The 12625-nt window shown below is 63.4% G+C and overlaps 1 protein-coding gene across 1 annotated transcript; it reads right to left on the bottom strand.

Annotated features, from left to right (window-relative positions):
• Nucleotides 1-1413: 1413 nt before the first annotated feature.
• FGF3 (fibroblast growth factor 3) lies at nt 1414-9945 on the bottom strand. The gene is made up of 3 exons (XM_043919373.1): nt 9254-9945; nt 6920-7023; nt 1414-2382 (listed from the first exon to the last, which is right to left on the bottom strand). The coding sequence occupies exons 1-3, from the start codon at nt 9471-9473 to the stop codon at nt 2005-2007; spliced, it is 702 nt and encodes a 233-aa protein (XP_043775308.1). The 5' UTR covers nt 9474-9945; the 3' UTR covers nt 1414-2004.
• Between the last annotated feature and the right edge of the window lie 2680 nt (nt 9946-12625).

Raw genomic sequence — 12625 nt, 5'->3', positions numbered from 1 at the left:
TGGGGTGGAGACGAGGCTGCACCCGCCTCATGACATGCAGGGACCCGTTCACCCGCTGGGCCTCAGTTTCCTCATCTGCAAAATGGGAGCGAAGGTAACCCCTGCTCCATCTCACTCCAGATGAATGACAAAACTCAAGGGGATAGCCCAGCATGAACTGATGCCCAGAGAATGTTCCTTCCCGCAGGGGCAGTCGGTCAGGGGGAGACAAGCAAGTCCGCCTTGCTGAGGGGGGCAGTGGCCGGGAGCCGGCTCCTTGTCTTCACGCCCAGCAGCTCTTGGCCGAGACTGCCCCCTGTCGTCGCACACATGTTGGTGCTGAGGCCGCCCCTCGGCACGTTTGGTGCATGTGAGTGACGCCAGCAGGAACAGCACTGAGGTCCTCTGGGGCTCAGGCCACACCCTCAGCCGGCCGAAGCCGGGAGGGCTGCCCTGCCCCTGGCTCGCACCTGGGCCTGCCCCAGGGGACCCGCCCGTCGCTGTTGTTGGAGGAGCAGATGTGGGCAGCGGGCGGGGATGGCGGCGGTCCACCAGCCACAGGCTGTAAGTAGAGTGTGGGCCGCTCAGTCGTGTCGACTCTTTGAGACCCCGTGGACGGTAGTCTACCAGTCTCCTCTGTCCATGGGATTCTCCAGGCAAGAGTAGTGGAGTGGGCTGCCATGCCCTTCTCCAGGGGATCTTCCCGACCCAGGGATCGAACTCAGGTCTCCCGCCTCGCAGGAAGATTCTTTACCATCTGAGCCACCAAGAAGGACTGCAACAAACCATGTCACCTCTCTAGCCTCGATTTCTCAGCAAATGTAGGAACGCCCAAGGCCTTGGTGGCAGGTTGGGGGAACGAAGGAGTTCTGGAATGGCTCTAGGTGGCCTGCAGCCCAGGTGCTCAAAACATTCCACGGAGAAGCACACAGCTTCAAGATGGAGGGAGTCTGGAGAATATCTACACAAAGTCAATCTCTTTCTTTCTCTTTCTCCACACGTGTGCACACCTATGCACAACCAGGAACACACAACCACACACTTACGTAGATTCACTCACACATAAACACAGGAACACACCCACACGTGCTGTGTGCTAAGTCCGTTCCGTCGTGTCCGACCCTGTGCGGCCCGATGGACTGTAGCCTCCAGGTTCCTCTCTCCAGGGGATTCTCCAGGCAAGAACACTGGAGTGGGCTGCCATGCCCTCCTCCAGAGGATCTTCCTGGCCCAAGGATCGAACCTGCGTATACTGCATTGCAGGCAGATTCTTCACCGCTGGGCCACCTGGGAAACCCACATACCCCCCCACACACATGCAGACACTCAGGGGAATTCACAAACACACACACACACACAGACGCATTAGTCTCTTCTTCCCATCCAAACATCTAGTGGTTTAAAAAAAATAGTAACTTTCAAAACCAGGGAATTGAAATGCGTCTTTAGCCCAGTTTCTCAGAATACAATCTTACATCTTAAGACATCAATTTGGCACAGACTCCACCATCCTCACAAGCAAATTCGTTCAAGTAAAACTTTCAAGTTTGTCCGCAGGCTGCATCCTCATCTATTAAATAACAACGTAGAATAACATTTTGATCACACAGGCTCCACCCCATCGTCCCACAGCGCCTCCAACAGCCGGGACCCCTTGCTCGGGCGGATCCTCCCGGTGTGGGCAAGCGCGCTCCCCGCCTAGGCAAACCTACAAGCCTCCTGTTCACAGCAGCCCCCTCCAAGCCGGGACGGGGCTCCTTGCTGCGATGACGTGATGGCTGTCTGAGAGAAGCAGGAAGGGTTGGGGGTGTGTTCCGTCGGCCTGGGCCGAGCAGCCGGCTGCCAGGTGGGAAGGGCTAGCGCAGGGAAGTCAGGGGTGGAGCCCTGCACGCCCCGGGGTCGGCTCGGACGGCGGGGACTCCAGGCACCGTCGTAGGGTCTGCACCGGGTCCTGGCAGCCTGAGCTCAGAGCCCAGCCGCCGGCCGGGCACACTCACGGCCTCCGCTTCCTCCCCGGGGCGGGGGCTAAGCTCGGCCTCCCCGGTCCCGCGGCCTCTGCCGCCTCCGCCGCCGCTGCCGCGTGGAAGCGGCCCTGCCGGGGGCGGGAGGCCCGGCCTGGCCGCCGCGCTGCCCGGCCGCGCCCAGGAGCACCCGCACCATCTCGTGATCCTTGCGGTCCAGCACGCGGGGCAGGAAGAGCGAGGACTTCTGCGTGCGGCGCGTCTTGAAGCCGCGGCGGGGCCGGCCCTTGCCGTTCACCGACACGTACCACAGTCTCTCGGCGCTGGGCTGGCGCCGGGCCCCGCGGCCGCCGGGCGCCGTGCGGTACAGCCGGGAGGCGTAGGTGTTGTAGCCCAGCTCGTGGATGCGCTCCACGAACTCGCACTCGGCGTTGTAGCTCTCCTGCGGGGCGGACGGGGGCCAGGGTCAGCGCACAGAGCCCCCGGGGACGCAGGCGGGGAGGGGAGCCCTGGGCCCGGGTCTGGGCGGCCTGCGGGGGCTGGGGGGGCGGGGGGGGGGGCGGTGGGTCCCGCCCCCGGGTCTGGACGGACAAACGCGGAATGGAAGGAGCTTTTGTCAGGGTCCCCTGCCGGCTTCTGTGGCGTGTCTCCAGTTGGGGGGCTGGGCAAGGGGCAGGTACGTCTTACGCCAGCCTAGGCTCTCCTCCCAGCTGTAGGTGGACAGACATGCCAAGCCTCTCCCCGCCCCCGCTGTTTCCCTCCCCACACTGTGCCACAGGGCAGGGCTGGGGCACAGGGGAAACTGGCCAGGAGGACTGGCCTTTTCTCCGGGGACTGACCATGAGACGGGAGACCTTCAGGGCCCCTCTCCATTGGCAGAGGGGGGAAGGATGCAGGTGGCCCAGTGGACCGCAGCCCCATTCTCGGGGGTCACAGGCTGTTCAGGGCCAGACCTACGGACGGGGCAGCTTAGGATCCCTGAGGACCTCAGGAAGCAAGATGGGAAGCGCCAGCCATCTATCTCTCTGGTGGCTCGGGAGCCCAGAGGCAAGGCTGGAGCGTGTCAGGGGGAGGGCCTCCCCCATACCCGCAGCCCCTCCTCTCTGCTCTGAAGCCCCTCGGTGGATGCTTGGGGCTCTTTGGGTCTGCATTTGGACGCCACTGCCCCAGATATTACAGAGGGGGAAACTGAGGTCCGGATGGGTGCCAGACCCCAAATCACGGAGAGATCTGATGCCCCTGTGGCCTGTGCCCACCCCCTACATGTAGTGGGGCCCTCTGGGGTGGGTGGGTGGGCTCAGGCAGACCCGCCCCACCCCCTGGCCGGACACACTGCTTCAGCATCTTACACCTGCACACCCCACCCGGCCCCGCTCACAGTAAGTGTCTGCGAAAAACACAGCAGCTAAACCAGCTCTCCTCCCAGGCCCCTCTGTCCTGGAGAAGGACACAGTGCTGTGAACCTCAAGAGCAAGGGGCTCAGGCCCTACGGGAGGGCTTCTTGGGGGCGGAACATTGTTTGCACCTTGAGGGGGCTCCTGGATGGGGCGGGCTACGGTTAAGGGGCGGAGCCGCACCAGGACGGCAGGCAGCTCGTGGTGCCTATCCGGCCCCTGTGGTCCCTCTCCAGAATCTCCTCCCCAGGGGCCCTCCCCAGAGCCACCCCCACCCCGGGCTCCAGCTGCTCAGATTCTACTCCTTGCCATCACCCTCATCCTCGGGGAGGCTGCTCATCCTTCTCAGCTTTGCCAGCTCCTGGCACTGCTCCAGAAAAGTCAGCCAGGGCTGGACAGAGGTGGGGACCAGACAGAGATGCAGGCACCTTCCCAGTGGGGAGGGCGTGTTCCCGTGGGGCCGGAGGGGGCAGGAAGGGGCAGGAGGGCGTGTTCCCATGGGGGCAGGAGGGGGCAGGAGGGGGCAGGAGGGGGCAGGAGGGGGCAGGAGGGCGTGTTCCCGTGGGGGCAGGAGGCAACAGGAGGGGGGCAGGAGGGTGTGTTCCCGTGGGGGCCGGAGGGGGCAGGAGGGGGCAGGAGGGCATGTTCCCGTGGGGGCAGGAGCGGGCAGGAGCGGGCAGGAGGGGGCAGGAGGGCATGTTCCCGTGGGGGCCGGAGGGGGCAGGAGGGGGCAGGAGGGCGTGTTCCCGTGGGGGCAGGAGGGGGTAGGAGGGCGTGTTCCCGTGGGGGCAGGAGTGGGCAGGAGGGCATGTTCCCGTGGGGGCAGGAGGCAGCAGGAGGGGGCAGGAGGGCGTGTTCCCATGGGGGCAGGAGGGGGCAGGAGGGGGCAGGAGGGGGCAGGAGGGGGCAGGAGGGCGTGTTCCCGTGGGGGCAGGAGGCAGCAGGAGGGGGCAGGAGGGTGTGTTCCCGTGGGGGCAGGAGGCAGCAGGAGGCAGCAGGAGGGCATGTTCCCGTGAGGGCAGGAGGGGTCGGGGGGGCAGGGAAAGCATGCGGTCGGGGCTGGGAGCAGCAGGGCTTGTTCTGGAGAAGTCAAGGGGTCCAGAGCCTGAGTGGGGACGGGAGCCGTGAAGTGACAGTGGGAGGAGGAGGCAGAAGATGGTCTGGGCTGCTCCACTGTGAGCTGAGCTAAGGAATCTGGGGGATAATCTGGGGGTGATGGGGCGTTCCTGGAGGCCATCATGTGAGTGGGTTTGCAGTTTAGGGAGATCACTGATCAGGCACCTAGCACAGACTGTGACATGTGGTAAGTGCCCAGGACCCTGAGGGATGAAGGAATGAATGCCAGGTGGGTGGAAGGAAAGAGAGTTGGATGGGTGGGTGTTGGTGGATGGATGTGTGCATGGATGGATGGATGGACGGATAGATGAATGGAAGGAGACTAGAGGGAGGGAAGTGGGGTGTGGACTGGAGGATGGAGACCTGGAGGCCAGTAGCTGGGTCCCAAGACTGCTGTGATGGTCCAGCTGGGAGATAACGAGGCCCTGAGTTATACGGGCACAGGGGTTGGGTGGAGGGAGGCAGAAACTGAAGCGAGGGCTTCAGGAAGTATGTTTGAGGACTTGGAGATCGGCTGAACGTGCGGCTGAGAAAGAAGCAGCTGTCTGCCACGACTCCCAGCTGATCTTGGGTTTGAGTGAGTGGCTGGTGGGGTAACAACTATGGCAGGGGAGTCAGGGGAGCTGCTGAATTCAGTTGGGGGTGTGCTGCCCTCTGCCAGGGTGGTCTCTGAGCCATCAGGACATTTGGGGGGAACTACGACTCTGAAGGGAGGTCAGGACTGGATTTGGGGGCTCTCAGGGTGCAAGGGCCGCTGACCCACAGAGCGGATGAGTTAGCCTGGAGGGTGAGAAGCAAGGTGATGGCAAAGACCAGGGACTCAGATAGTCAAGAGGCAGGGCAGTCGGAGCAGCACTCACGGGCAAACTAGGGGCGCCCGGGACGGGGACAAGGGGTGACAGAAGCAGCATCTGAGCTGCCTCACCTTCCAGCTTATCTGCAATGCAGTGCCCACGCCAGGAGCTCTGCCAAGTCCCACCCCACCCAGTTAGACCGCTGGGCTACCCGCGTGGGACCAGGAACCTCTCCTCCTCCGTCCCTGAAGCCAGCGCTGCCAGCTCTCAGAGGCGGAAGCCACAGGGAGGCTCTGGCCCACGGGGCACACGTAATTCTGCCCCCCAGGGTCATGGCCTGGGTCTCCCACAGGAGAGATAGCAGCGGCCAGACGCTTCCTCTCCTGATTCCAGCCCTACCTGCCTCCCTGTGTGAACTTGCCCAGCGTGAACAAAGGCCGCCCCTGGTCAGTAAGACCTGCACAAGCTCCGCAGGCCAGCGAGGCCTCCCCTCGCCATCAGGGATGGGAGTGCCTGTGGGGGGTCCAAGCCCATTTCAGGAACAGAAAGTCAGTTTTGCTCACTCCGCACCAAGGGGGAGGGCTGGAGGGGTCTGGAAAGCCACCATCCTCCTCAAGAAAGAGTCAGACCAGACCCTGGGCTAAGGGCATGTGTTTATAAACCGCACTTGGTGTTTACAGACCCTAGAAGCACGTATAAAGGAGGCTGGGCACCCAAGGGTCCCTCTTCCCAGACACAGACCCCCCTGGGTCACAGAGAGCAAATGGGTATCTTCCTACTTCTGCATTTCCTTTAGCCAAACCGTGAAAAATCTGTGATGGAAAAAACCGCTTAAAGGAGGACTTCCCTGCAGTTCTCGACGGTGCTTTGCCTGACTTCAGACAGGCGGGGAAATGTCTGTGTTTCCCCTGCAAACGCAACCGAACGGAGGAAACGGTCCTCGCCTGCGTCGTCTAGGTGACGGGTGGTGGGTGGGAAGCCTCTCACTGCCCAGGGAGCATCAGCTGAATTGCATGTAATGACTAGTTGGAGCTAGGAAACTTCCTAGTACATGTATTTTACTCCATGTATGACCCGCCCCTGGGGGATGGACACCACCAACGCCCACAGTCACGAGACCCCTTGTTCTGTAGAGACCCAGATGGTACAAAGGCTGGGCTCCAAACCTATGTGCCTGGGACATAGGCCCCGTCTCCCTTCCTCTTGGTTCCCTCCTACCGACTCACAGCTCTTGCCTTTCCGTCCTCTTCCTCACTCCACCCCCAGGAGAGCTCTGTCTGGGTGAGCCCACAGAAGACCTTTTGCCTCCTGGACACCCTTGCTTCATCCCCAGGCTCACTAGGGTCCGTTTATCTTGGTAGAAACTTGGGGCACAACCTCTCCTCTCCTCTCAGCTACCTTGAAGGTGACCACAGAATGCCTGGGGAAGCGTTCTCTCACCGCACAGCACTGGAGAACATAAGATATCTCTATCCCGTCAGCTGGCAGCCGCCTCTAAGCAGACTCGGGCAGAAGAGTGCCGGGCAGGGAGCCGTGGGACCTGGGGTGCTGGTCCCGGCATGTCCACAGACAGAGCGTTGCGCTGCCCGTGTCCCTGTATGTCCTCTGATGTGATGTCCAGGGGAGCCAGCTGCTCCATTTGTGCCCCGCCCCCAACACGAGCCCCTGGACTCACCGAAGCGTAGAGCCGTCCCCTCTTGTTCATGGCCAGGTACCGCCCGGAGAAGAGCCCCTTGATGGCCACAACGCCCACCTCCACCGCCGTTATCTCCAGGATGCCTGTGAGGGGTCGGACAGCCCGTCACTCCCTCTGCTTCCCACAGAGCCCGGCAGGGAGGGCTGAACACCCCGATTCCCTGCGCCAGCTCGGGGAGGGGATGGGGGTGCTGAGGACAACCCGCACTGAAAGGGGGTGACTTTGGACGTTCGGGAGAGGGAGAAACCCCTGGGTGGGAGGTGCCGCACGGGGAACACCAGGGGAGGCGTCTGCAAGAAGGCAGACCCGGGAGGGAAGGAAACCAGTACTTCCCCGCGCTGGACGGGAGCCCCCTGGAGCCTCTCCAGCACTTGTGAGCTAGTTTCATGATGGGCTGGCCAGACGCGCCAGCTGAGACTGCGGGCCAGAGGGACTTGCCCAAGATGGCACACAGGTATCTGAACTGGGATTCAAACCTCTTGAACATGGCTGTGTCTGAGCCCACTGGAGTGCCCCGGGGGACTGGGAGGGGGAGCTGGGCCCTTGGCAAGGAGAATTGATAACGGGATCTACCAGTGAACTGAGGCTGCCACCCAAACCCACTGGAAGGGGACGTGGGTGGGAGATAATTGTCTCGAGCCTGTAGGGTGTTGGCAGGGAGCTCACAAAGGGAAGCCACCTGCATTCACCCACTCCCCACCCAAAGGAAGAAAGTTTAAATCTCCCCTAACGCCTTCCGTTAGGACTGAGGGCACTTTTTTTTCCCACTGGGGAGCCTGCAACAAAGCCCCACGTGGGGCCACGGTGTCCCTGGGGTAACAGCTGGTGCCCTCTCCAGGGGATGCCTCTCCCTCTCTCAGCGTCCGGCCCCTGGCACATGTCAGTGATCACAGGGCCAGGCCGCTGGCCGCCAGAGCCTTGCCCGGAGCGTGCGGGGTCCCGGGGGGCACAGGATGCCGGCCTCTGGGCTCTCTGGGGCGCAGGCTGGGCGGATTCCCCCCGCCCCGCCCCGTCGCGCCAGCCAAAGCACCCGCGTCTGGATGTGGGACCAGCTCGGCTCTGGGCTGCCCGCCTTGATGCCTCAAGAGTTTGGATGCTCTGCGACTCCCGGGAGTGGGAGGGGAGACTGGATTTGGACAGAACCGAAGAATCGCTACCAGGCGGGCGCAAGGGCTTTCGCAGTCCTGTCCCGCGCGCAGTGGACGCCCTGGTAACATTTGGCTTCCACCGCGCGGCTCCGGAGGCGTCTTCCGAAGATGCCTTCACCGGACCGCGGCTTTCCTGGAGGAAGCAGAGTTTTCCGGCCGCCTCTGGAATACACCGCGCCCTTTCCTGCGCCCGGGTCGGGGAGGAGGAGCAGATCGCGGGGCGCAGCGGAGGACCCCGATTCTCTGGCCACACACCCCGCCCACTGAGCTCTTGCCCGGCCCCGAGCTTGGGTCTCAAGCTCCTCACCGAGCGGAGCCGCGTCGAGTCCCCACGGCCCTGCGCTCCTCCTCGAGAAAGGACGCCGCATGAGCCCGGGTCCCCGTGGCCGGAGGAGCCAAACCTTGGGACCTCGCGGGACTCCGGTTCAAGCGCAGTCCGGGCGCGGGTTCTGGCTGCGGGGCGGGCTGACAGTGTGCCCGCGCCCCCAGCACCAGGTGGACGTCCCTGCGTGCTCCTGAGCCGCATCCCGTGGCCCCCCACCCGGCGACCCGGGAGCTCATCCCGCCGGTCGCTCTGCGGCCGAGGGCAGAGGCGAGAGGGCTGGGCATCCCGGTCTGGGGACAGGATTCTCTATCCTTGCGGTCGCCTGCCGGGAGCCCCAGGAGCCCCGCTCTGCCCGGCGAGCTTTTTCCGCGCGGAGGCTGCGCGCCGGGCGGCCCCCTGGGCGGCCGCGAGCCGGGAGGGCGGACGGGATGGCGGAGCGCCCCGAGATCGGCAAGAGGAGAAGGGGTCGAAATAATAAAGAGGACGATAAATGCCTTGTCCAGGGCCTTTTCTCCGAAAAACTCAAAGGGCTCAGATTTGTCAGGACCACCAAACCCAACCTAGCGGGGAGCCCCCGGACGGTCTTCCTCACACCTCCTCGGACCAGCGGGCGGCGGGGCGCGGGGGGCAGCGACCAGCCTGGGCCTCTTCGGACGTGACCCGCTCCCCCCCCCCAACCACCCCAGCTCCCCTCTCTTCAGCTCCCAGACGTTGGGGGAGCCCAGGGGACCTCGGCGGTCTCCCTCTGGCCGCAGCGGTGGTCCGCGTCCCCGGGCGGGCACCCTCGCCTCGCCAGCCCCCGCGTGGGCACCGCTCCTTCCGGGGGTGCCGGACACTCACTGTAGGCGCTGTTCTCTAGGCTGCCGTTGACGCGGCCGCTCGGATGCAGCTGGAGGTGGTATTTGGTGGCGCAGTAGAGCTTGCGGCGCCTGGGCGCCCCGCCGAGGTGCTCGTAGACGCCGCCGCGGCCGCCCGCATCCCGCCGCGGCCGCGCCCCGGGGCCCGCGGCCGGCCAGCCGGGCTCCAGCAGGCTGAGCAGCAGCAGCCAGATCAGGTCCATCGTGGCATCGCGCCCGCCCCGCGGCGGCGGCTGCAGGCGAGCGCGGCGCCCATGGAAGGACAGCGAGCCGAGCCGAGGCGAGGCGCTCGGAGCCCGCTCCGGCGCCTGGCGGTGCCGACTCCGGCTCCGCGGAGCGGGGGAGGGGAGGGGAGGGGAGGGGAGCGGTGGGTGCGAGGGAGGGAGAGGGAGACACACAGAGAGAGATCCTTTAATTTTCACCCCGAAACGGGTGAGATTTCCGTTGCTGCGCAAAGAGCTGAAAGAAAAGACGGTTCGGCAACAAAAGGCCGATGCGGTCCCCAAGCGGAGGCGCGGGAGGCGCGCGAGGGGCGGGAGGCCGGGCGGGGTGGAGAGCCGGGGCAGGGCGCGGCGTCCGGGTCGGGCGCCCCCCGCGCTCGCTCGCCCCCCGCGTGCCGCCGTCGAGCCGTGGCTCTGCTCCGCCGCGCGCCCCGAGCCCGTGCGCCCTCCCGGTTCTGAAAGGTCCCTTCCCCGCCCCCTCCCCCGCCCCTCCCCCAGACCAATTATGCCTCCGAAAATTATAGACCGAGGCCTCGAGGCGGCCGCCCCAGGCCCTGTCGCCCCCTCCCGCCCCCCGTCAATCCCCTGGCACAATGGGAACGCCGCCGATGACTGATGTCCGCGAATACAACTCGCGGGGCAGTCGCGCTGACAAACGCCCATTAAAGGCAGCGCATAATGAAGGGGGCCCGCGGAGCACCGCGGAGGGGCGGGCCCTGCGCGCCGGCGCGGGCGCGCGTGGGGGACCCCGAGGTTCTGACTGCGCCCAGGGCTGCCCACTGGAGCCTGGACGCTGCCCTCGGCGGCCCGAGGCTTGAAGGTGCTTTATCCCCTCGCGCCATCCCAAGTACCCGGCACATCGCGGGAAGGATGAGGGTGGCGTTTGGAGCGTCCAGTCTCAGGAGCGCGCCAGAGAAGGGGTTGGGGCTGTAGGAGGACGACAGTAGAGCCAGAGAAAGGGGCACAGAGACAGACAGCCCTGGAGAGCAAGAGAGACAGACGCAGCTCAGACAACAGGACAGAAAAGAGAGAGACCCAGAGACAGAGATGGTGGCCCGGAGAGCTCGGGACCGATGCCTTGAGAAAAGCGTGGGGAGCCTGCTAGTCACCGAGAAGGGAGATGAGCGGAAACTGGCAAAGGTGGGTGGGCATCCCCGCCCGGTGGGCTGGGAGCAGCCGTGTAGATGCCCCCTGCACCTCGAGGGGGCCCCTCCCCTCGGGATCCCAGTGAAGAGGGGCTGAGGATGGAGTGCTGGGAAAAGCCACATTCTCACCGCCTCTCTTGCTCCCCTACCCACCCATCCACCCACTCTGTGCTCCTGTAGCCCCCTGCCCAGCATCTGATACTGACACCCAGGCTCAAGCAAGGGTACCTGGCAGGCATGAGGGCTCCCTGTAGGGTCCAATAGTCTATGCTCCAAGGTCAGTGGCGTGGGGATGAGCCCAGTGGGGATGAGTCCCCCGTCCCTTCTACCTGCCTCGGAATCTGGAACCTTGGTCCTTCCTTGGGGGAAGGGGTGTGTGGGGGGCACCAGGGGCTCTCTTGAGCTGCGAGAGCTAGTACATCCCATTGGGATACAGCTCAGTACCCTGATCTAACACAAGCAGGGCAGCATGTTCTCAGCGAGCCCTCCCCAGCACCCGCAGTGCCTAAGTGGCCCTGGGGCATCACTCAGTACCCCAGTCCCAAGAGAAGTGGCTTCTGGCTAGAGTCTGTCTAGTCAGAGCCCCTGAAGTGTTGAAAGAACAGGCCACCAATTGCTAGAGTCCCGTGATGATAGAGCCAGCTTTACACGGGACAGAGGACCGCTGTCAGGCAGCCCCTGAGGATGGAGCCGAGCACAGTCCATTGCGGCTTCACCCACGGAGCTGGCCTAGGGCTATTGGTCACTTGAACTTCCAACGAGAACTCAGGAGAGACGTAGCGAGGGTTGTAGGTGCCCTGCACCCATCCCAGTCTGCCTGCACCCTAGAACTGGTGGTGGTGGGGATCACTGCCACAGAACAGGGGTCCAAGAGTGCTGAGAGGTCAGGAGGTTCTGCCGGTTTTATTCATTGTACCTGCAGCTTCTAGCCTGTGCTGGGCACAGAGTAGCCCCTCAGAAACTACTCCACGGATAAATGAATGAATAGCTCAGCTACTTCCTAGTCCTGTGACCTTGGCGGTGTAGCACCACCCCTCTGAGGTGCTGGCTCCTTGTGTATGTTTTTGTCGTTCAGTGGCTAAGTCATGTCCAATTCTTTGCAACCCCATGGACCGCTGCACACCAGGCTGCCCTGTTCTTCACTGTCTCCTGGAGCTCGCTCAAACTCATGTCCATTGAGTCGGTGATGCCATCCAACCATCTCATCCTTTGTTGCCTCTTTCTCCTCTTGCGCTCAATCTTTCCCAGCTTCAGGGGCTTTTCCAATGAGTCGGCTCTTTGTGTGAGGTGGCCAAAGTATTGGAGCTTCAGCTTCAGCATCAGTCCTTTCAGTGAGTCTTCAGGGTTAATTTCCTTTAGGAAAATGCCTCAAATATAGTGAGAGAAACTCATTGAAGGTACCTTTGCAAAGGTTCCACCACCGTATCAGTGCAGAGGCCGACCTTATCACTAAGGGACCACAGTTTATTATGCAAACTGGGCGCTGTGAACTGTTAGGCCAGGACAGCAGGCCCACACGCCCCAGGTTCCTTCCAGCAGACCTGACTCCCCGTGGGCATTCTTGTTAGGGGGACTTCTCTCAGGCAGCTAAGCTCCCTGGTCCTGGCAGTAACCTCTGGGCTGAAGTCAGAAGGACTATCTAAAAGCCAAAATTGCCATCTTCCCCACACCAGGCTCTGGAACAGCCCCTTCCTATGCTGGTGTTTGGGGGCCTCGCCGACCATCCTGCACCCCAGCCCACCACCCACAGCCTCTCCCTCTCTGCCCCGACCTTTGCTTTCCTACCCACTGAGACTTCTGGTCATCAAAGTCTCCCTGATCCCCGTCTTTCCTGTCCCCAAGGCTCTCACAGATCTGGGCTTAGCTCTGAATGTTGCTGGGCTGCAAGGCCCTCGGATGCCAGGGCATAACCAAGGAGGGGTGCCCGATTTCCTGAAAGCTTCCTGGCAGGCACAGAGGCATGCTGGGCCAGGTCGGGGCACCCACACA

The sequence above is a fragment of the Cervus elaphus genome, chromosome 2 (genome assembly GCF_910594005.1).
Source record: "Cervus elaphus chromosome 2, mCerEla1.1, whole genome shotgun sequence".
Classification (NCBI taxonomy): Eukaryota; Metazoa; Chordata; class Mammalia; order Artiodactyla; family Cervidae; genus Cervus; species Cervus elaphus.
Note: the sequence above shows the minus strand (reverse complement) of the source record. Positions and strands in the feature narration are given on the sequence as shown.